Source organism: Neovison vison, chromosome 14 (assembly GCF_020171115.1).
Source record: "Neovison vison isolate M4711 chromosome 14, ASM_NN_V1, whole genome shotgun sequence".
Taxonomy (NCBI): Eukaryota; Metazoa; Chordata; class Mammalia; order Carnivora; family Mustelidae; genus Neogale; species Neogale vison.
Genome location: NC_058104.1, coordinates 4,986,140 through 5,008,787, shown reverse-complemented (window position 1 = coordinate 5,008,787; position 22,648 = coordinate 4,986,140). Strand labels below are relative to the sequence as shown.

The following is a 22,648-nucleotide window of genomic DNA, read 5'->3' as shown; positions in this document are numbered from 1 at the left end:
CCCCCACGCGCAGGGCCATGAATGCCTGTCTGGAAACCCTGCAGTCCCTCCCTCGAGAGCATACCTGACCCTCGACGATCCACCTGGAGATGGAGGTCTTCCCGTCGTAGCCCGGTCGGAACTGAAGCGTGGCTGAGCGGGGGCTGATGTTGGAAATGACCAGATTAGACGGGGCGCCAGGGAGCTCTAGAGACAAAGGAGAGAAAAGACGTGGAAATGCAAGTTCCCATAGCTCAGGAAATGCACCAAACACGTCAGTCAGTAAATGGCTTCAAAATGCTTAGATTTGTTTTCAAAACCACGTGAGAAACACTGCTTCCCCGGGGATGTGACCACCACACGATCCTTACGCTCTGCGTGCCATACACTAGGCCCCACGCCTCGGAGGTGGGACAAGGACACATATTCATGTGGTCTCTGGATTATCCGCCCTGAAGGTCAGGACTTACTCATCTCTGTGCGCGGCAGGTAATTAACAGATACTCAATGAAGGAAGAAAGGATGAAAGGATGTGATGCTTCCAGGCTCTGAAAAGAACACAACCAAACGTCCACCCTCCCCTTGGTGAGGACTGTGATGCCGGGCACGCAGAGTGGGGCGGGTGGGAGAAAGCAGGTGCCGCGTGGGGCTGGTGCGTGTGCGGGTCCTGAGCCCGAGGCCCCGGGTGTGGTTTCCAAGACAACCGCGTTCAGGTTTAAGTGCAGAGCTCTCCCCACTCTGCCTGAGCTCAGTTGCTCTGGCAACTAAGTGGGTGAGAGGGTCTTCTGATGGGGCTCCCATCCTGGGAGGTTACCTGGGGCTGCAACCGACTCACTGAATAGAGACCTTCGGCCAGGCTGCCCCCCAACCCCAAAGAGCCTGCCCCACTCACACGCGAGATGCCACCAGTCTGATATGCGGCTCCCGTCTTACCAGGCAACACAAACTATTCCGGGGAAATACTCTGGGATGGAAAGAAGGAGAGAGGGACACCGTGCAGGGGGCAGGGGTGGCATGCTGCGTGCACAGTGTCTGAGGGGCGCCTCCTGGTCCAGTCCCTGGTCCTGAGGGGCTGGAAACCCAGACTCGCACGGGGACGATCGAACTGTTTCAGTGATCTGTTGGGCACTGGCGCAAGGGGCCTTTTCGCATCTCGTGTAATGAATCTGAAGCAGAAAATGTTGACATCGAAGGACAAATGACTCTTGTCTTTGTATGTCTCTGCTCGCTGGGTTCTCTCCATGGTGCTCTAGACACGAACGGATGTGGACTTCCGGCACAGATGGTGGAACACAGTCCTCCAGAGGGATGGTCGTCCTGGGGGGACACCTGGGGTCCTTCCCAGCTCCGGGTGACCTGACCTCTCGGGGAAGCGGCAGCCTCTCCACTGCTTCCATCCCCCGAGCTCATGAGGGTGTACTTGGCACAGAGGGGCTCACAGCAGAGGCAAATCCTCTGGTCCGCATTCCCCCCTCCCCGCACTGAGCTGCTTTAGAAGCCCCTGGGGTGCTGCTGTGGGGGAGGGCGCAACTGCTGCTCCCCAGCAGGCAGGGCAGGTGGCTAAGGGCCTCTAGAAAATATCCTCTGAGCTTGTCCTGTGCAGGGGGAAGGAAGTATGGTACCTCCTCCTCGGCGCTTCCCAACAACTCAGAGGGCTGTCGGGCTCTCTCCAGACAGTCCCTGGGAGGAGGACACACTCATTCCTATGTGGGTTTCCTGCTTTACTGTATGTGTTTTACATGCTTTGCATCCCGTGCAAGAGAATAACGGGCTCTGAACACAGGTCTGGAGGCGCAGGCCACTCTAGGAGGGAGTGCTGATTTCAGAGGGAACTTCAGGGCCTTGTCTTCGAAGACTGACCCGCATGAGGCAAACTGACATCTTTTAAAGAGCAAGAGGCCCACAGCTCTAATTGCAGAACTGAACCGAGAGCCCCACAAGGCTTCCTCACATTCCCTTGTATTTGTGAATTCCCAGGAAAAACACTTTCATTTTGAACACAAACTTAAAATCCGAGAGAAAGGAGTTGAGTGCAGAGCTCTGAGGCTGAAATGAGTGTGCTGCACGTTGAGGGAGGTAATCTGAATTTCCAAAAGGACAGGACAGCAGGGATCACTGGCACCCACGCCGTAGAGTGACCAACGGGGCACCCTCCCTGAGCCCGTGGGGACTTCCATCTGGAAGACCTTCCCTTCTCTCCCACCTCTTCCTACTCCCTTCTCTTATTGCAAACCAAATCGCCATGGTTTCGCTGAGCGAACAAAGCTTTATGCTGCCTATTCTTTGTTTTAATACCCATGCCTCCTCCTGCTCACTCGGGAGGAAGCCTGCATCTCCCTGTCCATGGACCCTGACCGATGGTCTCCCTGGAGGACAGGATCCTGGGGCCAGCTCGCTCCCTAGGGCACGCCCCCTCCAATCTGCACCCCAACTGCAGACGCTGGAGGACAAGGCCCACGTTGGGTCACGATCCACTTGCCACCCCACTGCCCCCTCAGGAAGCAGACGTCCCTCTTCGGAAGGACCCCAGGCCCGCGCACAGGGTTGCCATCCACCCAGAACACCAGAATCTCAGAGCACCATGCCCTTAAAGACGTGGCTGCAGGGTTTTACTGACCTGGGGGCACTCCAGAAGAAATGGTGGATGAGGTGGCCAGGCCAGTCCCTGCGGCGGTGACAGCGGCCACATCGATGGTATAGGTGGTGAGAGACGACAGTCCTTTGATTTTGTACTCATGCGTCGTGTTACTGAGGGAGTGGGTGAGCCGGGAGCTGTTCCGACCGTACACCTCCCAGGAAATCTGGTAGCCTGGGGAGCGAGAACACAGGGTTAGCTGTCCAGGGGCTGCTGTTGTCATGAGGATCTGACCTGGCAGGAGAGCCCGGCAGGTGTGCCGAAGCCAGGAGGGAACCTGCTGCCCCGCCCACACGAGACTGCCAGCCAGGCCCTTCCTCCATCCACAGGGTCCCCATCCCCCTGCCACCAGCGGACAGCAGGAGCCCGGCCCCCAGGGCCCGAGCTGGCTTGAGGAAAGATGAGTGATGGCCGCCAGCCTGCGGTGGCTGATTTCATCTCGTGTCAAAGTGTGGGTGCGTTTCATCAATATTTCCATTTTTATACGCTGATATTTTCATTACACACTACTCTAAATCAGGAACCTGCTCCTGGCTTGTCACTAATTCGTGGAAACACGGCCACTTTTTCCCTCCTGAAATGATTGACGGACGCTCTCTGCCACGCAAAATGCTTTCCCTAAAAAGTCCCTCTCTGCCGGAGTGCCTGAGCTCTGCTGTGTCCCCACTCTCTGAACCTCCTGTTTCCCTGGTGAAATCTGATTCTCCCCTGGTCTCTGTTCACTTCAGTGGGGCCTTGTGACCACAGTTTATCCAGCCCCAGATTCCACCGTGACTTCAGGCTCAGAGAAGAACGCCCCAGCGATATCCTGAAGCAGCCCCCACGGAGGGGAGTTTATGTGGTTGGGGGCCTGGCAGAGCATCTCCTCAAGTGGGAGACAGGGATGGAAGGCGCTTGTGGGTGCAGAGGCAAGGGGGGGGCTGCTGAAAACGCTTGCTCCTCCTTCTTTCCAGTCAATAAACTCAGGGCGAAGCACCAAGAGGCATCTTAAAGCTCATTCTGATGAAAGCAATAAATATAGTTAGAAACTTGTGCTTGCAGGTAAACAAGAATTTAGAGAGCATCTCGGGACTTTAATATTTTGAAAAAAACAAAAAACAACCCCCCCCCCCCAAAAAGCCCCGAATGTTAGAAGCCGCTGCCTGTCCGTAGTCCCACAGCCTGGAGACCCGTGTGTGGATACCAGGCGCGCGGGCTGGGTGGTGCTGATGGGACATCCGGGAGAGCAGCAGAGGGGCACTGGCCATGGCCCCTGCCCTGCATGTGCATCTCCCATTACCTTCTGGTCCCAACACAGGCCCCTGTGCTCCGTGCAGCCTACCTGGGCCATGGGCTCCCCCAGACCGCCCACTGCCCTGCTCCCTCCAGACCTCAGACTCTTCCTCTTCACACTCCCTGCGCCCCATGTCCAGCCTCTGCCCTCCTCAGTGCACCAGACCAATCAGTTCTTTTCATTTTGTTAATTTGGGGTTTTGGATCTAATGGTACAATCACCAATCAAGCCTTCTGGGCAATGAGTATCAGGACCTTCAAGCGCCCAGTGTTCCCAATGTTCCTGGCGTTCCAAGCACGTCCCCTACATTAGTTCATTCGGTCCTCACAGCAGGACCTCCACGTCACCATCCCCATTTGCAACAGAGAACACGAAGGTGCAGAAGGGTTCACGAGCTTACTGGAGACTGGCAGGGGTTTCTAGGGTTGGCCCAAGCTCCCGGCTTCCCCACAGATCCTCCGTCCGTGCACGGGCTTCCCTCTGAAGCGCGGATGTGCGTGAGAGTGACTACCAACCCTCTGACCTCAATGGGTCACTCCCGATACATCACTGAACGATCTGATCCTCGGAATCTTTCCTGAACATCCAGGAAGAGAGGGCTTTGTGTTCCAAGCTTGTCTGCCAGGTAGTTAACTTGTTTAGAAGCTGTTCTTGATCAACATTTATGAAAACACAGCATGCGGCTCGTCATGGCAACCTGGACTTCAAGCCCGGAGCTTCCAGCATCCTCGGGAGGGCAGTGCTGCTGGGGTCTGTGACGTCAGGCTTGGGGGTAGGGTGGCATCATGGATGCAGATGAGACCAAACGACACAAGCAAAGCCCCCCCCCCCCATGCTGGCAAGAGAGCATGGCCCGGACAGCTTGCCGCACACAATGGACAGAGCAGGGTGCACGGGGTTGGAGGGGTGCTCGGGTTCCCACACCGCTCCTCAGCAGAGGGGTGGTGCATGGCAGCTCGGGAATGGCCAGAGAAGGTGGAGGGGCTGCCCCAGCTGGCGCCCGGTGCCTTTGGCGGGCGGGTGTCTTACCCGCTCTGAACGCTGCCTAACCGAGACTAACGACCACAGGAGCTTCAGAAATAATTTTCTGTTGATCTGAAGTAAATTCTCTACAGGAGAGCAGTACATCCAATCACAAGCTGTCTGTCTGCATCCTGGCCCTCATAAATCAGAGTTTACGCAGGGAGAGTGGAAGATGCTGGAATTCACAATAAGTGCGATGGGCAATTTGCTCGGCCCTCCGGCCACCCCTGCTCGGGGCTGCCCTCTCTTTTGGGGCCGAGGCTGTGCATTGTGGCTGATAAGGAAGGGCTTCCCCCAGTGTCTGGACCACCAGAGGCCCCATGTGGAGGACCATGCCCGGCCCCTGTCGTCCAACCTGCAGTGGCTCCAATAGCAGCTGCATCAACAAGAGGCTGTGGCAGCCCAGTGCATGGGGTCCGAGGCTGGCTTTACCCACAGACCAGGCTTCTCTTCCACTCATGGGGGAGATACTCGGTCTGGAGCCTGGGATAGACTGTGGTGCTGCTGGCATGCCCTGCCCGGAGCCCCGTCTGTGGGGAGTGCAGACCTGTCTGCGGGGGCAGAGCGCAGGCCCGGCTGAGGGCAGGGGTCACCGGGCAGGTGGCTGGATGGACAAGCAGTGAGGGGCAGGAAGAACCGCCATTGGGTTCAGCTCCCACAGGCTTCTTCCTCTGCAGTTTTCCCCAGAGCTCCTGGGACCTGGGCACAGTTCATAAGGGAAAGGAGACAGCACAGGCCAGACAGAGTGAGACGGGGCACGTGTGGCCACTAGGAGGGGGGAGGACCCCAGTGGGCGGCCATCGGAAGGCCAAGCTCCACGTTGACTATAGGCTCTGCTTATAACGACACGATTTGTTTAAATAAAATACGAAATGAGTTCATTAAGCCCTATTAGCTGGTGAGAACGGAGGATCATAAATTGCTATATTGGCAACCAGCGCTCGGCCGGGAAGCGCTGGCCCTGCTGGGGGGTGGCATGTGCCCGTGGCTTCCCTAAAGCATTACACCAGGACTGAGGTGTGCGCTGTGTTCACGAAGGCCCACACGCGTGTGGAAGGAAGTCAGTGTGGACGTGCCGACGTCCACCCGGTAGCCCTCACCAGGTGGCTGCAGCTCAGCTGTGATGAAGCCCACGGGGACACTCCGGCTCTGAGACGGATGGTGAATGTGAGCCTCATTCCAGCCACAGGACCCCCAGTCCCTGAGGGGTCTGCTGGAGACTCTCAGCTTCCAAGGGCAGCCTCCCTCTGTGCGCTTTTGGTGTTTTGCTCTTTTGTTTTCCCTACCACTGCCCGGCCTGCTTTGTTCTCCCTCCAGATGGCTTAAAGCAAAGTCAGACTACAAGGGCTCCCTTCTCTGCCTATCCCCCACTGCGTCCGGCTCCTGGGCTGCGGCGGGGGCCTCTGTGATGGGCACATGCACACTGGCCATCCTGGGCTGGAGGCAGAACACACGTCCTGGCTCCTGTGGTCCAGTTCCCGTAGCTGCTTCTCCTCTGCCCCGGAGTTCCGCTGTTGCTGGCTGTAGGTATGTCACAGCATCAGCTCTGGGGCCGAACCAGACCCACACACGTACTCTGCTGAAAAGCTGGGGGACGGGCAGCTTCAGAGCAGACGTGCCCTCTGGGGTCTGTGGGGGTGCTCTGGATGAGCACAGGTGACTATGCTGTGTTCTGTGGATAAGCAGGCAGGGTTGGCACCAAGAGGTTTCCTGACTAATGGGAGAGAAAAGAGGCATTTAGGAGAGGAACACAGTCCCCAGGCTCTGCCCTCGGGCACCCAGACACCACCCAGAGCCCTAGAAACAGCGCAGGGACACCGTGATGCTGGGCACCTCCTGCATCACCAGGGGTTGGGGGGGGGGAGACATTCCCCCAGGGAATGTCCCCAGGGGACGACAGAGAGCTTGAGCTTGAGCTGTTCTCAAGGTTAGCGTCAGGGTATGCTATGTACCCATCCGGGCACGCATCCTGTCTTTGAGAAGCTGAGTTTCTGGTGGTTTCTGTGATACAGCAGCAGAAACAGCATGAAGACCGATGTGGGAAATGAAGGAAATTAAGGTGGTGGGGTCCACTCTGACCCCACGTTCAAGAAGGTGGGCAGAGCCTGACCCCAACATCAGGAACACGCATCCTAGCTGCTTGAAGAAGGAAATACAGATGTTTTTCTCTTTCAGTTCATTTCAAACAGCTGTTAAGTTGTTAGCATATGAATCAGTTGTTTGCACCAAGAGACCTCAGAAACAGCTGTCCGGGGCTTCTTTTGGCCCTAGGTGCTTTGAGAGACTTGGTGAGAGGCTGTGACCCCAGGAAGTTGGGAGACTTTCTCTGGTCTGGGGTTAGGAGCACGTTTCGAATCCCAGCGCCAGTGTACTCGCATCCCTGTGCTGGCCCGGTCCTCTGCTGGCCCTGCGACATGGGGACAGCACAACCCATGGTCTCAGATGCAGTTTGTAGGAGGGGCTTTGTGTGGCTGTTTGAACAGGATCCTGTGAGGCTAAGGTGTTGGCATGTGGGAGTGCCCAGGGCTGCCACTGTTGCTGTCCTGACACAGTGTGGCGGCGGGGGGGTGGGGTCGGGGGGGGGGCCTGAACTCTGAGGCTGGGCCCGGGGTACACACGTCACTGCTGGTCTCTTCTGTGCACCTGCTAGTGTGTGGGGGCTTCCACAGGCTTCTGTGGGTGGCTGGGTGAGGGACAAGGAACGTGGCCCAGGGTTCTAGCAGACTCACAAGTAGGATGAATGAGCCTCACTCAGAAGCTAGGTCCCCTTGAAGCCTCAGAGTCCAGGCTTAGAGAGTGGAGGTAAAAGCCCTAGATGTGCAGGTAGTGCTGTGGGCAGAGTCCCAGAGGGACTCAGAGCTCGTGGGACACAGACCTCTTGTCCCAGACCCAGTGGCGGAGCTATGGGAACATGAGTTGCTGGCTTGACATTTCAAGTAACACGAAATGGACAGGACTGCTGGCAGCTGTGACCCTGGTGCCTTGTCCCTGTAGTCCCATGAAGAAATGGAGGCTCTGGGAGGTAAGGCGAGGCTTCCACCTTCATGAGACTGAAGCCACCTAGAATTTTTTTTTTTCAAGCCAAGATTTAAATTCAGGTTAAAGCTCTTCTGTTTGAAAAAGTCATCAGAGCTCCACAAGAAACACCTGCAGCCCAAGAGGAGTTTTCCCGGACACCCGGCAAGTTGGCTGTCTTCACCTCGGGTCCCAGGGCGCTGGACAGAGGACAAGGGGCGCCAGAGCCAGGACACCTGGCTCTGCTGTGGGGTCCTGGTTCAGGTGGGGAGGGACTGGCCACTGCCCCATCAGCAGTGTCTCAGCGAAGTGTCCTGCACGCTGTTGGCATCCGAGGCATGTGTGCTGAAGGCGAGCTCTCCAGGCCTCGGCCTCCTCTGCCAGGGGTCATGATACGGACACGAACTTTACCGTATTGTTAAGAAAACTGTGGGGAGCGGTGTGTGTAGGGGGATGTGCCAGGAAATGCCAAACTTGAGAGGTTTGTTAAGATAAGACTCGGCGGCCACAGGTCGTCCAGGGCCATGCCCCCCTGCAGGTAGGGTCCCAGAGGCATGCTGCCTGGTGTGCTGACTGAGCCCTGAGCCGACGGTCAGGTGGACGGGGCCGCTTTCCGGAGAGGCCGCTGGCGCCTGTGCCCCGGCCGGCTGGGCTGTGTACAGCCAGCTGGGCTGTGTACAGCGATGCCCGTCTCCCTTGTTGGGACAGCTTCTTTTTCCCTCTTCTGAGATGGGGATACTAACCTGTGATGATGCCGTTTCTCTCCAGGGGCTCCTGCCAGCTGACCTTGAGGGATGTGTCCAGGATCTCCGTGAAACTCAGATGTCCCACAGCTCCTGGTTCTAGCAATCAAAAATAAAGTCACCTGTTAACACCAGAGCCCCTTCTCATTGGGTCAAATGTGTGTGGAAAGTTCTCACCAGGGAAGGGAAGCGGGAGCCCAGGCTGGGGCCCACAGGCCGGACTTGAAGGAAACGCCAGTAAGAACCAAGAAGAGGGGAGGGAATTAGAGGTGTAGAAGAATTTGAGGTGTAGAAGGCATCCCGGACACGTAATTTGTTTCATCAGCCGCATCCCAGCCATGCTGAGAACCAGACAGGCAGCAGGAGGTTCATACACACCCCATTCTCCTTCTCCTTGATCTTCTCTAATGAGAACAAGCAGGCTGGCTGGGCTCTGAAAAGTGGCGGCTGGCACCCGGTATGCCTGGACACGCCTTGCAGCGAGCATCTGGCTGGCGTGGGGTCTCTGCTCTGTGCAGCCAGGGCCGCCCACTGCTGGAAGCAGGGTGACGCCCCCAGACCCAATCCAGAGCTCCAGGCTCCCTGCTCCCACCCCCTTCCCCTGAGGGGCCCCAGAGGGTCGGGCACTGTGCAAAAGTTCCAGCAACATGCGCTCCTTTGCCAGGAATTTCTTTGAGCACAGCTGTTCGTGGCGTGGGGGGCGGATGCTCCACGTCATCCGTTAAAACGAGGAGTTGCTGGGTTGGAGGCTTGTCCCCGGACAGGTGGCTGCTGCTCTTAGTTCCTAGCTGTCTTACCATCCCAATACCATGTCATTTTTCAGAGGAACTGTCTGCCGCTTTGAAAAGCACCCACAGAAAAAGTCCAAGAGGCCCAGTGTGAGGCGAGCAGTCCAAGGTCATGGACGTTCATTGCCAGGGGCCCTGACCAGCCTCCTGCCCGGACCCCCCGCCCTCTTTGCAGCTGTAGCATGCAAGGAAGGCCAGGCCTGGTCAGTGAGGACCTGAAGCCCCTGCGTGCGGCCCTCTCATAGGGCGGCTTCCTTCCCAGCTCTGTGGGGCTGGGCGTGGCGGGGGGCAGAGAGAGAAGGAAGGCTGGAGTCTGGGAGGGAATGGGGATGGGGCGAGGGAAGGGGTCAGAGATGGGCTCCACTGCTGAGGGGCCTGGGCGTGGGTCGGTTAGTTGGTTGTCTCCTGTAGCTGGTGGGGCCACTGGCTCAGGTTCACTCTGCCCCCCTAGGCCTCCCCCTCCCTGTGCCCAACTCTGGAGGCCACACTTGACTGAGTCAGGGAGGAAGGAAGGGAAGCTTGATGGGCAGAACCAGAGACAAAGCAGGAACAGAGGAGAATGGAGAGGAGCCAAGGGACCCACCAGCTCAGCACAGACGGAAGAGGCACACGCCCCGGCCCTGGCCCCTCCAGAGCTGCCCCGCCACAAGCCTCCCCTGCTCTGTCCTGAACCTGCTACACAGAGATCTTTTTAACCAGACCACGATGCAGTAGTTCAAGCTTCAAATCGGACAGCATGTAGACAAGGGTGCTGGTTGTCCTGCCCTAGAGTGGAGTTGGGGCATCCCCCATTCTGGCTGCTGTGGGGCTGGCTCACACAGATAGTGGGTTCAGTACCGGCTTCTCACCTGGCACCTGGACAAAGCCTCCTAATACATCTAATTTAAAAAAAAGAAAAAAGATGGAAACAGCCTCAGCAAACACACTCATCTGGGTGAAACTTCCGGAAGACGTTTTATGGCGAAGCTCCAACCCCGATAAAGGCCACTCTTGGGGCGGGGGAGACATAGAACTGCTGGCGAATCCCACTCATCTTTCTCCAGGTCTGAGTTTCCAGAAAGACATTCTGACGGATTTTTGAACGGACTTGTTCTTTTTTCGATCGATAGAGCGGCAACAAAAGCTTTTTGCTCCTTTTATATTCTCAGTGTTTCTGCTTCTTGGATTCCTGCCCAAATCTGCTGTCCCCTAGGTCTGCTGGAACCAGCTGGCAATGTCTAGCCTTAAAATTTATATTCTGTTTCCCCCGTACTGTGTTGCCCACCTCCCCCACCACCCACTTGCCCCCCCACCCCGGGTTCTGATCGCGTCGGAGCTTCAGGAAAGGAGGCCCGCGGGATGTGGAGCCAAGGGAGGTGCCCTCAGCTGGAGAGCACATGGGGCCAGGCCAGGCCAGCCTCGACTCCCAACCTTGCCATGACACAGTCCATGCTCTGAACAGCATCAGGCCCCCCAGCTACCGAAAACTGGTGACTCTGTTAGAAAAATTCTAAAGAGGGGACATCAGTTCTAGTTCTCTCAATTCCCAAGAAAGAAATGTCCAATTGCTCTTTTTACCTGCTAATGGTGGGCAAAAATTCCCTTAAGGCTCTGCTTCCTGACCACAGAACTGAATGGGGTATGTCCCCACGGTGTCCTTCTGCTTGCTTAGCTAGCAACAACTGGGTTTCTGTCTTTGAGCAAAGAATTCAGCCAGGACTTTTCTCTCTTTTCTTTGGAAGGAGTTACCTTTTTCTGCCACTTTGTCTTTTTAATCAACATCCTCTGGAAAGTGAAGTCTGATACGCCGCAGTTGGACATGGCTGTGGCTTGAGCAGAGGTGTCGCCCCAGCCTCTGCTTTGGTAAGTGAACTAGATGAAAACGTCCACGTAATGCAGAGGTGTAAGGGGGAGCTCTCAACATTTGTCCCCCAGCACTGCCCTCTGCACCCCATCTACACACGGAAGGGAGTTGGGCTGAGCCTTCCTACGGATGAGTGCAGAAAGTACCCTATGTCCACGCCAGGCTCCTTCTTCCTGCGAGACCCCATGCGGGCCCCCTACATGCCCCCCTGCAACCTCAGTCCCACACGACTGGGCCCACACCCCCTTGTCGCACACCTTGGCCCACCAGATCCCTACAGTGACTTCATCTGCTCAGGGGGCTTTACCTGCTGGGGACCTTAGAGCTCAGACACCCTGAGGTGGAATGGATTTCAGATATTTCCATCTGGGGTTAGAGCATATACTCAGTTACCTTCCTAACCCTTTCCTGGAAAGTAAGATCGCAGTTGGGAATTGCCAGGACTCCCAAACCCACTCAGACACAGGGGCCCAGACACCCTGCAGTTGCCACACACCAGGCATGCCCCAAGTTGGTGCTGCGTCTTCACCCACCCAAGACCCGTTTCCTACTTTGGTGGCCTCATTGCCCCCGTAGTCACATAAACCAAAGCACATTGAGTCATCCTGGATAATCCCTTCTACCCCTCTATCAGAGAGCCCCAAAGTCCCCGTGACGTGTGCTCAGGATCCATCCCCCTTGCCGCTGTCTCCACGGCATAGGTGTGGGCTCTCTTCATATCATGCCTTCTTCCCGGCTTCCTTCACCTTGAGCTCCAGAGCCTCTGTACAAAACCCGCAGAAAGAACTTCTGAAACACAGATTGAGTCAAAGCACACCCCTCATGGAGAACCTTCTGTGGGTCTGTCGAAGTGCCTGAACATAGCAGTTGAGACTCTTCTGACTCTGGTTTTCTGGGGCTTGTCCCCTCCTCGACCCCCACATGCTGCACCATGGCCACGCCAAACACCTCACTCAAGTTCTCTCAACCTCACATTCTCTCCTTGCTGCCACAGATATGGTTTCTCCCATCTTCAACGCCCTCAGCTCTTCTCGGCTCATCTGTTAAGACCAGCTCAGCTGCCACCTTGTCTACAAGACTTACCTGATGCTCCTCGACCAGCTGCTCTTCACTGGGCGGTGGCAGTCATGTCTCTTGACCTTCCTTCTCAGTGGCACTGGCCTCAGCCACGTCCCTCACGTCTGACTAGGTGAGAATCTCTAAATCTCTGCTCACTTATCTTTGCAACCCTTTCAACACCCATCTGGCCGCCTCGTACATGATCACAGACAACCTGCATATAAGTGTGCATGCTCGTTTCTGTGTTGGGAAGACAAATGAGTGCACCGATCAAATGACATTTAACTATAATACAATCACAGTAGGTATAAGACTTGATGAGACAGGCATACGTTTTTTTTTTTTAATGGAAAAGCTGAACTTGATCAGCCTCCTTTAATCCTAAACTCTGGTTGGGGGCAGTGTATACAAATTTATAATGGAAAAACAGATCTCACAGCAGAATACACATTCTTCTCAAGTGCTCATGAAACATTCACCAAGACTGAACATGTTCTGGGCTATAAAGAAAACTTTCAGAAACTTAAAGGAATTGAAGTTTTACCGTGTGCTGTCTGACCATTATGGAATCAGGCAAGAAATCCACAGCAGAAAGACAATAGGAAAATCTCACACCCATGGGAACTAAATGGCACACTTCTAAATAAGGCATTGGCCAAACAGGAAGTCTCAGAGGGAATAAAAGCACATAAAACTGAGTGAAAATGAAACACAATATATCAAAATATGTGGGGTGCAGCTAAAGCAGTGTGGAGAGGAAAATTTATGGCATTAACTCTTTATAAAAGAAATGAGGACAGGCCTCAAATCAATAGTTTAAGTACCTACCTCAAGAAATGAAAAAGGGAAGACCAAAAAAATAAACCCAAAGCAAGCAGAAGGAAGGAAATATTAACAGCAAAAATCAATGAAACTGAAGATTGGAAAACAGTGGAGAAAATTCAATGAAATAAGAAGCTGGTTCCTTGGGAAAAAAAACAACAACAACAATAAAATTGACAAATCTTTAGGAAGAATGACAGAAATAGAAAAAGAGATTAGCAATATCAGGGATGAAACAAGGAAGATGATGACATATTCTGCAGCCACGGGAGGATATGAAGGGAATCCTGCCAGCAGCATTACACGCACAGACACGACAACTTAGAGGATTGGTTCCTCGAAAAATCACAGACTGCCAATGCTCAGCCAAGAGGAAGCAGACAATGAATAGTACAATAACCACTGGAGACACTGAATTTATAATTAAAACACTCCCCCAAAAGAAATAGCCAGGCCCAGAGATTTTCATTGGAAAATGCCACTAAAATCTTAAAGACGATTGACACTAATTTTACACAATGTCTTCTAGAAAGCCAAACAGGGGCTGGAGCACCTGGGTGGCTTTGTTGGTTAAGCATCCGACTCTTGGTTTCAGCTCAGGTCGTGATGTCAGGGTTCTGAGACTGAGCCCTGCGTTGAGCTCTCTCTGTGCCCAGTGGGGAGTCTGCTTGGGATTCTCCCTCTCCCTCTACCCCTCTTTCTACGTATGCACTCTCTCAACTAAATAAATAAATCTTTCAGAAAGAAAGAAAGAAAGATAGGTAGGAGAAGGGGAACACTTCCAAACCTACTTTAGGAGGCCAGCGCTACCCTGACACTACCCCGGACAGACAGAAAGTCCAGGAAAATAAAACTGCAGACCAGTATCTCCCATGAAACCCAAATGCAAAACATCACCCACAAAGTATTAGCAAACTAAAGCCAACGACATGAGCAATAATTACACACTAGGACCGAGTGGGATTTCCTCCGAGTGTGCAAGGCCACTTCAGTGTTTGCAAATCAATCCACTGTACCGACAACTTGCTGAAAAGAAAAATCACAAGACTGTGTCCCTCAATGCAGTGACAGAAGCTGACAAAACTGAATGCTCGTTAAGGAGGTCAGAGTCCAGGGCTGGGGTGAGAGTGGCTGCTGGGGTTCATCGGGGGTGCAAGAGGTTAGGGGTCTAAGAAATAGCTTCTCAGAGAAGGAAGTGAGTTCACCAGGAGCTTGGTGGGGCGGGGTGAGTACGGAGTTGCCACTTTCGGATGAGGGAAGATCTGGGCATATTTGTGGGCTGACAACTAGTCAGTCTTCATCCTCTGATAGAGAGGAACTGGGGTGAAAGCAGAGGGACCCTGAGATAGGAGCAGATGGGGAGGAAGCTATCTCAGATGGCCTTGACCTCTGTAAATGCTGCCTCTGTAAGTACAGTGAAGCCGAGGCCTCAGGGAGCAGGGAAACGCTGGGCCATGATGCCAGCCACACCCAGAGCCCCATGGCTGGGACAGGAAGAAGCTGGAGGACAGACGAGTGGCAACCCCCAGTGACTTTTTCTTAAACATATATTAGTTACAATATAAAGAGATAAAGAGAGTACATACCCACTGTAGAAGCAAGAATATATGGCAAAATCCAAACAAGAATGTAGAAACATGCATGATCACACCACGTAGAGCTAACAACTGTGTGTCATACAAGTGTGTTTTTAAAAAATTTGGATCGCCTATAGTTTTGCATATTATTTTTTTCACCTAACAGTAGATTATGACCATTTCTTCAAAAAACTTTTTAATAACGACAAAATATTTAGTATACTGTCATTCCATAATTTTTTAAACTACACCCCTCTGGAACACTTGCATGTTTTTCTTTCTTCTTTTTCCCAATTACAAATAACTGCAATGAGCCTTCCCATATTCAAGTCTTGGCACACATCTGTGGTCATTTTCTCAGAGAGCTTCACTAGATGATGTTTTCTACAGGTGTCAGCTGGCCCGAGGACAGAGAAGGAGCTGGTCTGAAGTGAGCAGATAGGTCAGTGCCAAGTGAAGGTGCTCAGAGGGGCTGCTGGGTTGAGATGCCCCAGGGAATGTCAGGGAAGGTGTAGCTGGGAAGCCTGACAGGGCATTCGAGAAGAAGGTAAGGGGATCTGGCAAGATTGTGGAGGAGTAGGAGGCCTTAGTTTTGTCTGGTCCCAGGAATCCAGCTAGAAAGCTATCAAATCACTCTGAACACCTGTGAACACAAGCAGAGATGGAAGAAAGAACAGTTGCAGTTCTACAAATAGAAGAGCGACTCTGTAAGGTAGGAGGTGCGGAGAAGTGAATCCAAGGTGATAGATCAGAAGACAAGCCATGGTGGGAGGGAGCCTCCATCAACTGGCACCAGAAAGTGATAGAGCAGGAGAGCACAAAATCAGAACTTTTAGAAGTCTGCTCTGGTGAGAGATGGCCCAGCCTGAAAGGCACTCAGGCAGCAAAGTGGGGCAGAATCCTAGGTAGGACAGTGTAGTCTCAGGATCCCTGGGGTCCCAGGAACGCTGGGGTGCCTGACTGTGGCAGAGCTCCCAGGCATCAGAGCGGGGAAGCCACCTGCAGTCAGTGAGCCCAGGAGTGGGGTTCTTAACTTGGGGTTGCCTCATACTGGAGCTGTGGCACAGTTGGGTGACTACACTCTGAGCAGGGGCCCAGTAAGCGGCAGGACCGCAGCAAGACCCCCCGTCCCTGTTCCTGGGGAGGAGAAGTGTGGGTGGGCGCCACAGGAGTCTGCAGGTTGTGGAGACTCAAAGCATGGTCATGTGCCTGAGATAAACATGTTCAGTCACAGGCGAGGTGAGCATGGAGTGCATCCAGAGACCATGGGGGGGGGGGACTGACTGCTTTTCCCTGATGTCTCACTGAGGAGTGGGGCCCCGAGCTGTTGGTTCCAGGGCTGGAGACTGGGAGGCTGCCAGTACATTCTCATCCTCAAGAATGGCATGGAAAGGCTTCAGGAAACAAAAGCCACATAATACAAACCGGAGCTACTTAGCCTGGTCCCCAGCAACAGTGATGCCATTCATAAGAGACAAAGACACCTGAGAGTCAGTGCAATAGGGCCCTCCCCCAGGAGACCAGTAAGAACATTCAGCCAAGACCAAGTTTACCGGTCAAGGAGAACCATAAAACTCCAGTGCTAAGGGAAAACAGTACACAGAAGTCATGGTTTTTCCCCCACGATTTTTTTAGTCTGATAATTTTATTTTTTTCTCTTTCCTTTCTCAACCAATTTCTTATTTTATCAACTCTTTTTTAAAAATCACTTTTAATTTTCATTTTTTATACTTACATTCTACCCTTTCATTGTATTTAATTTTATTTTTATATATATCTAAGTTTTTCTTTCCTTATAATTTTGAGATGTAATTTCTTCTAACAAAGAGACCAAAATACACTCAGGATATAGTGTATTGTTCTGTTCTCTTCACCTGTCTATTTATATTCCTTTTTTGTCTTTTAATTTTCATTTTTATACTTATATTGTATCCTTTCAATGTATTTAGTTTTATTTTATGTATTTAGTTATATTTATAATTTTGGGGTATAGTTTTCTAACAAACACCCCAAAATACACATAGGACTCAGTGTATTGCTGTGTTCTGTTCACATGTTTGATCATATTCTCCTCTCTCTGTCCCTCTCTCTCTCTTTCGGTTTCTGGTCTCTTCTGATTTGTTTAGTGTACATTTCTGAGGTCATTATTGCCATTTTAGTATTTGTTCTCTTGTTTATCTATTTTTCTCTGGATGGAATTACAAGATGGAAAAACTCACCTCAAAAAAATGAACAAGAGGCAGTACCGACTGCCAAGGACCTAATCAGTATGGACATTAAGTAAGATGTTGGAGTTAGAGTTCAGAATAATGATTACAATAATGATTACAAAGATACTAGGTAGGTTGGAAAAAAGCATAGAAGACTAGAGAATCCATTTCTGGAGAAATAAAAGAACTAAAATCTAGTCAAGTCAAAATCAAAAGGTTCTTAATGAGGTGCAATAAAAAAATGGAAGCTCTAACTGCGAGGAGAGACGAGGCAGAAGAGAGAATGAGTGATATAGAAGACCGAATGATGGAGAACAAAGGAACTGAGCGAAAGAGAGATAAACAACTACTGAACCGGAGAGGAGAATTTGAGAGATAAGTGATACCATAAGATGAAACAATATTAGAATAATTAGGATCCTAGAAGAAGAGGAAAGGGGAGCAGATGATATATTGGAGCAAATTATAGCAGAGAACTTTCCTAATCTGGGGAAGGAAATGGGCATTCAAGTCCAGGAGGCACAGAGAACCCCTTCAAAATCAATAAAAATAGGTCAATGCCTTGACATAGAGTAGTGAGCCTTACAAATTTCAGAGACAAAGAGAAAATCTGAAAGCAGCTCACAATGAGATGTCTGTAACCTACAAGAGTAGAAACATTCGACTGGCAGAGAACCTATCCACAGAGACCTGGCAGGAATAAGGGAATGTTGAACATACACACCTGAACTTTTTCACAACTTGAACAGACTGATTTCTTGAAAAGTTGAAAACAGAGCTATCCTATGACCCAGCAATTGCACTACTAAGGATGTACCCCAAAGATACAAATGGAGAGATCTGAAGGAGCACCTGCTCCCCAGTGTTCATAGCAGCAATATCTATAATAGCCAAACTATGGAAGAGTCCAGATGTCCATCGACAAATGAATGGATAAAGAAGAGCTGGTGTGTGTGTACACACACACACACACACACACACACACTCACACACAATGAACTGCTACTCAGCCATCAAAAAACTGAGATCTTGCCATTTGCAATGACATGGATGGAACTAGATGGTATTATGCTAAGCTAACTAAGTCAATCAGAGAAAGACAATTATCATAGGCTCTCACTTGTATGTGGAATTTAAGAAACAAAACAGAGGATCATGGGGGAAGAGAAGAAAAAAAAAACAAGATGAAATCAGCAAGGGAGACAAACCATAGGAGAGTCTTGATCATATGAAACAAACTAAGGTTTGCTGGAGAGGAGGGGGGTGGGGGGACGGGCTGTGACAGGCATTAAGGAGGGGAGCGCATGTGACACAATGTGCACTGGGTATTGTATAAGATTGATGAATCACAGACCTCTACCTCTGAAACCAATAATACATTGTATGTTAACTAATTAAATTTAAATTAAAAAAATACTGGAACAAAAAAAAAAAAAAGAAGGGAAGGGGACTGGAAGTTGAAATCTGGGGGAAGAAAAGTCCATCAAGACCACAGGTGGACCACATGGCTCAGACCAGACTGTTTCTCTGGCCCTCTGAGCTCTTTCGGCTAGTCTGGCTTCCAGTTCCAGGGACCACCTCCTGCCGCTCACCACCAATACTTCCCACTGACTGATCTCCCTCAGTCACGCAGACTACAAACTCTCTGAGGACATGGAGGTTCCTGATGATCCCCTCAGCCCCGGCCTGGCGTGGGATAGGATGGTGGTGGGGACCTCCCTGATGCCTGAATTCTGACCTTTGAGAAGAAACACAGTGGAGCTGTACTCACTGTCTTCATGAGTCCAGACGAGCTGAGGCGTGCTCGGAGGCCCGTCCCCCGGAGTGGTGAAACACAGAACGGAGGTGAAGTACGCCGTGAACTTCTTCAGGTTCGTTATATACCCGTGGTGGACTCCGTGGAAATCTGGCGCAATGGTGACCACAGTGGTGGCCTCAGGGACCTCAGCTGGCCACGCGAGGAGCTGTGATGAGACACGTGGAGAAAGAGATGCTTTTGAACTGCACATCTTCACTCTCGATTCTGTTATCAGGATTTTTAGTTTGTAATTAATGTATTGTCAAAGAAAGCAAAGTCATGACTAAGAAACTCCATAAAGCCTACATTTTATAATGCCACTAAAAAATCTGGAGTTGAAAAGATATCTCACAGATAACTGAACACAGATATGTACATATATATATATTTTATACATGTACGTAAAAAAAATATCTAACTTTAACCCATGTTGGAATAATAGACACTCCTTAAACCTTCACTTAAAGATGTTCCAGAGTGTAACTTTTTTTAACACTAAGCAATAAAGACAACACCATTTTTATTCGACTTAATCAGTACAAAGAAACATAAACACAAATATCAACAAAACATGAACACAGATTTTTTTCCCCCCCCGGGTAGGCATCTACTCTGCCTCAAAGACAAGCCCCTGATTCAATAGAAACGAATCTTAATTATTTACGATTTCTATCACACTGGTTTTCTGAAAAGAATTTTAGGAGGTTGAGTCCAATTTTAAAGAAATATAATACACGTACGCATTCCAAGGGAAGTCATTTTAACGTTTGGGCAACATTATGTATGAGCATGACTTTTAATTCCTTTGACACCAAACATTTCCTGGGTTAATTAGGTTTGAAGGTTGACATGCTGCAGGACACAAACATATTTGTATAGATCAAACCCACACTGAGCCATTGAATGAATGCTCTGGTCTTGCCAATAAGACTTGACAGGAAAGTCAAGGAGGCAAAATCATCTTGGTTGATCAATATGATTTTCTTTCAGACAAAGCTTCTGAGTGTAGATTCCTCTGGGGAATTGAAAAGGAAAAGAAAAGGCAGGGCAAATTCCTAGCTACCTCTGCCTTTCTAGTGAAAACAAAAAAGTGTTTTTGTAAGATGAATCCAAATGGGAGAAAAAAAAATTGAACCATGTGTCTAAGGAAATAATACTCTTTGAATCTGAAATTACCAAGATTTCAAGCAGAACATGTGGAGTCCTTTTTCCACAAAGATCTTCCCTGAGTTTACCTGTTAAGGAAGACCACTAGTGACTATGCTGTAGCTAAAATCAGGATGGGATCCCAAGTCCAACCAGGAGCTGATCTAGAAGGCAAGACGGACTACACCTTTGGAAACTGCATCCAAATACATCTATGAAGGTAAGAGATTCTGGTAGCTAAGGGCAGAGGGAGGTCGGACAGAGGGAATTTGTGGCTCTAATTCAGGCCAGGTAGGTGCCCTGAATTCACTGAACAGAACTTTCTCTGATGTTGAGATGGGGAGGGAGTAAATATCTTCATTTTCTAGAAGTCTCATTCCCTTGTATCGAGCGCCCTTTGTTCTAAGTTGGTGCTCCCGGGAGAGGTCTCTTCTCCAGGAAGATGTGGTTTGCACAAATACTGGTTCCAATCAACCCAGATAGGTTTTCCACTGCTAATTTAAAAATGGATAGTTTTTCTCAAAAGAAGTTGCTCTGTTACGTAGGACCACCCACTTAAAAACTAATAATTTGAGTTTCTGAACCCATAGAGCAGAGAAGACCTTGGGTAAATGGTGACACCCCCACCGACCACCAAAGCTAACACACTTGGTAATTTTATGTGGTGGGTTCTCCATGAAATAAGAAGTGGGCAGCCTTCTCATTGGTCACAAGACTGTGACAGACCAGGATGGCCACCCAGGGCTGAATGGTGTACCTTGTATCCCTGGTTGATGCCATTGATGAACTGCTGAGGCGGAGGGTTCCAGAGGAATTGGATGGTTGTGGAATTCACAGCTTCTGTCTGCACATTCTGTGGGGGCGCAGTAGGCACTGTTCCAAGGCAGTTGTGGAAGACGGCAAAACAAACAGTAGGAGGCCCAGTAGGGAGGAGAGAGGAGAAAGAAACTCTTAGCTGCCACTCATGATTCACAGGCCATTACAGCATTGAGAACAGGGAAGTGTGATAAATGTTTCTGGAAGCTAATAGTGGCATTACAAAGAAAAAGAACTGGGGCTATTTCTCGTTTTCTGTGGGAGAATTCTTTAAGGCATCGGCGGAAAAGTGGACCGGATCACCTCATTCCACGGGTGAGGCTTTCTCAGGGATCCCCAGATAAATAGCTAAGGAGAGCTTTCTCCGGTTCATTTCTCAGTTACTCAGGGTTTGAGATCTAGGCAAGGTCTCATTGAGAGACCCTCTCCCCCAGCAGGTACCACTATGTTTCAAGTCCATTAATCCTTTATATGGAAAAACAAAAAACAAAAAACAAAAACCACCCTCTCCCCTATGGATTGTTCATTCATTTGGAAGCTAAATTTCTCTTTGTCTGTTACAGGGACCACCATTTTGTCTTTCTGTTATTGACCAGTTACACACTTGCCAAACGGCTTGCCTTCCAGACGTCGCGATCTCAGGGAGATACTCATGCAACAGAAATAAGCACACAGCTCTCTGGGGCAGGGGACCCCCAGGACAGAGCAGCTGACTCTGCCCCAGGAAAGCACGGAAGGCTTCCATGAGGAGGCACCTGGACTAGGTCTGGAAGAAAGGGCAGATGTCTGAAGAAGGAAAGGCCTTCTCCACTGGGAAGATGGAGTGAGCAAGGCCTGCTGTTACGAAACCCTCTTGTACCATGAGAACACAGTGCACAGGCTAGACAAGGGTCATATAGGGGCAAATGGGCGTGGGAAGTCGCCTTGGGTACTGCCTTGTGCCAAACACAGTGGTTGACAATGTACACGACACACCATGGGGAATCCAAAGTATTTTGAAAAAGGCAACGATGTGATGTGGCTAGCTGTTGAAGGACGAGGACCTCTGTGGCCTCAGAGGGGACCATCCCATGGGCTGTGATCCAACTTTCTGCCAAAGAAGGTCTTGGTTCTCTAGGGCCTTGTTTCAAAAATAACACACAGAAGCCAAACGGATCCTTGGGCTCCAGGTAAAGAAATAAAGATGACACAGAGTCTCCTGGCACAGAGCACATGGGGACAGAGCATGGTCCTGCTAAAGATGGCTAAGCCTTCCATTATTCCCATCTTGTTAGGCAGAAGTGAAAAAAGCATAAAAGAAGTGAAAAGTGAAAAAAGCAAAAAAATTCCCCCAAGCCCCTCAAGAGTACACTTCAAGTCATGCTCTCTTCTCATCTGCTCTGGACTCCGGCTGTGATATTCCTCCGTCCCCTGCCTCTGCATGTCGCCAAGCAAATGGTCCATTTCCCCATTCCGCATTTTGTAGATTATAAAAAAAAAAAAAAAAAAAAGCCAGGGGATCCTAGTGCCTGGGATGTAGAATGCTGGGAAGAACATGACATCCAAGGACAAGAGGAAGCTGAACTAATAACTATAAAACCTGAACCTCTCTTGAGCCCACAGGAGAGCCGAGGTCAGCAGGGCCAGTGAATGTTGAGAAAAGATGGGCGTCTTGGAGGAGAGAGCGTGGGAGTGCCAGCTCACCTGGGACGGAGCAGGAGAGAGGACAGGGGGACGCCGCATAGCTGGGTAAGGAAAACTCAGCTTAAATTCCTAACAAAGTGCTAGAGGCTCAGTGGGGGCCGGCAGGGGAGGACAGAGTGTGTGTGTAGGCTGCGGACGCCCAGACAAGTTCAATACCGCGGAGACGCAAAGGAGGGAATCACCAGGGCCTTCTCATCGGAAGCCAAGTGAGCCAGGAGCAGTAGAGTGATATGTTTCA

At 50.9% G+C, this 22,648-nt stretch overlaps 1 protein-coding gene across 1 annotated transcript in view; it reads right to left on the bottom strand.

Annotated features, from left to right (window-relative positions):
* The window catches only part of SDK1 (sidekick cell adhesion molecule 1), a 510,043-nt gene that overhangs the window by 126,742 nt on the left and 360,653 nt on the right, over nt 1-22,648 (bottom strand). Inside the window, exons 17-21 of the mRNA XM_044233031.1 lie at nt 20,669-20,784; nt 18,739-18,931; nt 8,669-8,767; nt 2,597-2,788; nt 65-186 (exon numbers count right to left, since the gene is read on the bottom strand). Coding sequence (XP_044088966.1) covers nt 65-186; nt 2,597-2,788; nt 8,669-8,767; nt 18,739-18,931; nt 20,669-20,784 — 722 coding nt within the window. The remainder of the gene's footprint in view (nt 1-64; nt 187-2,596; nt 2,789-8,668; nt 8,768-18,738; nt 18,932-20,668; nt 20,785-22,648) is intronic.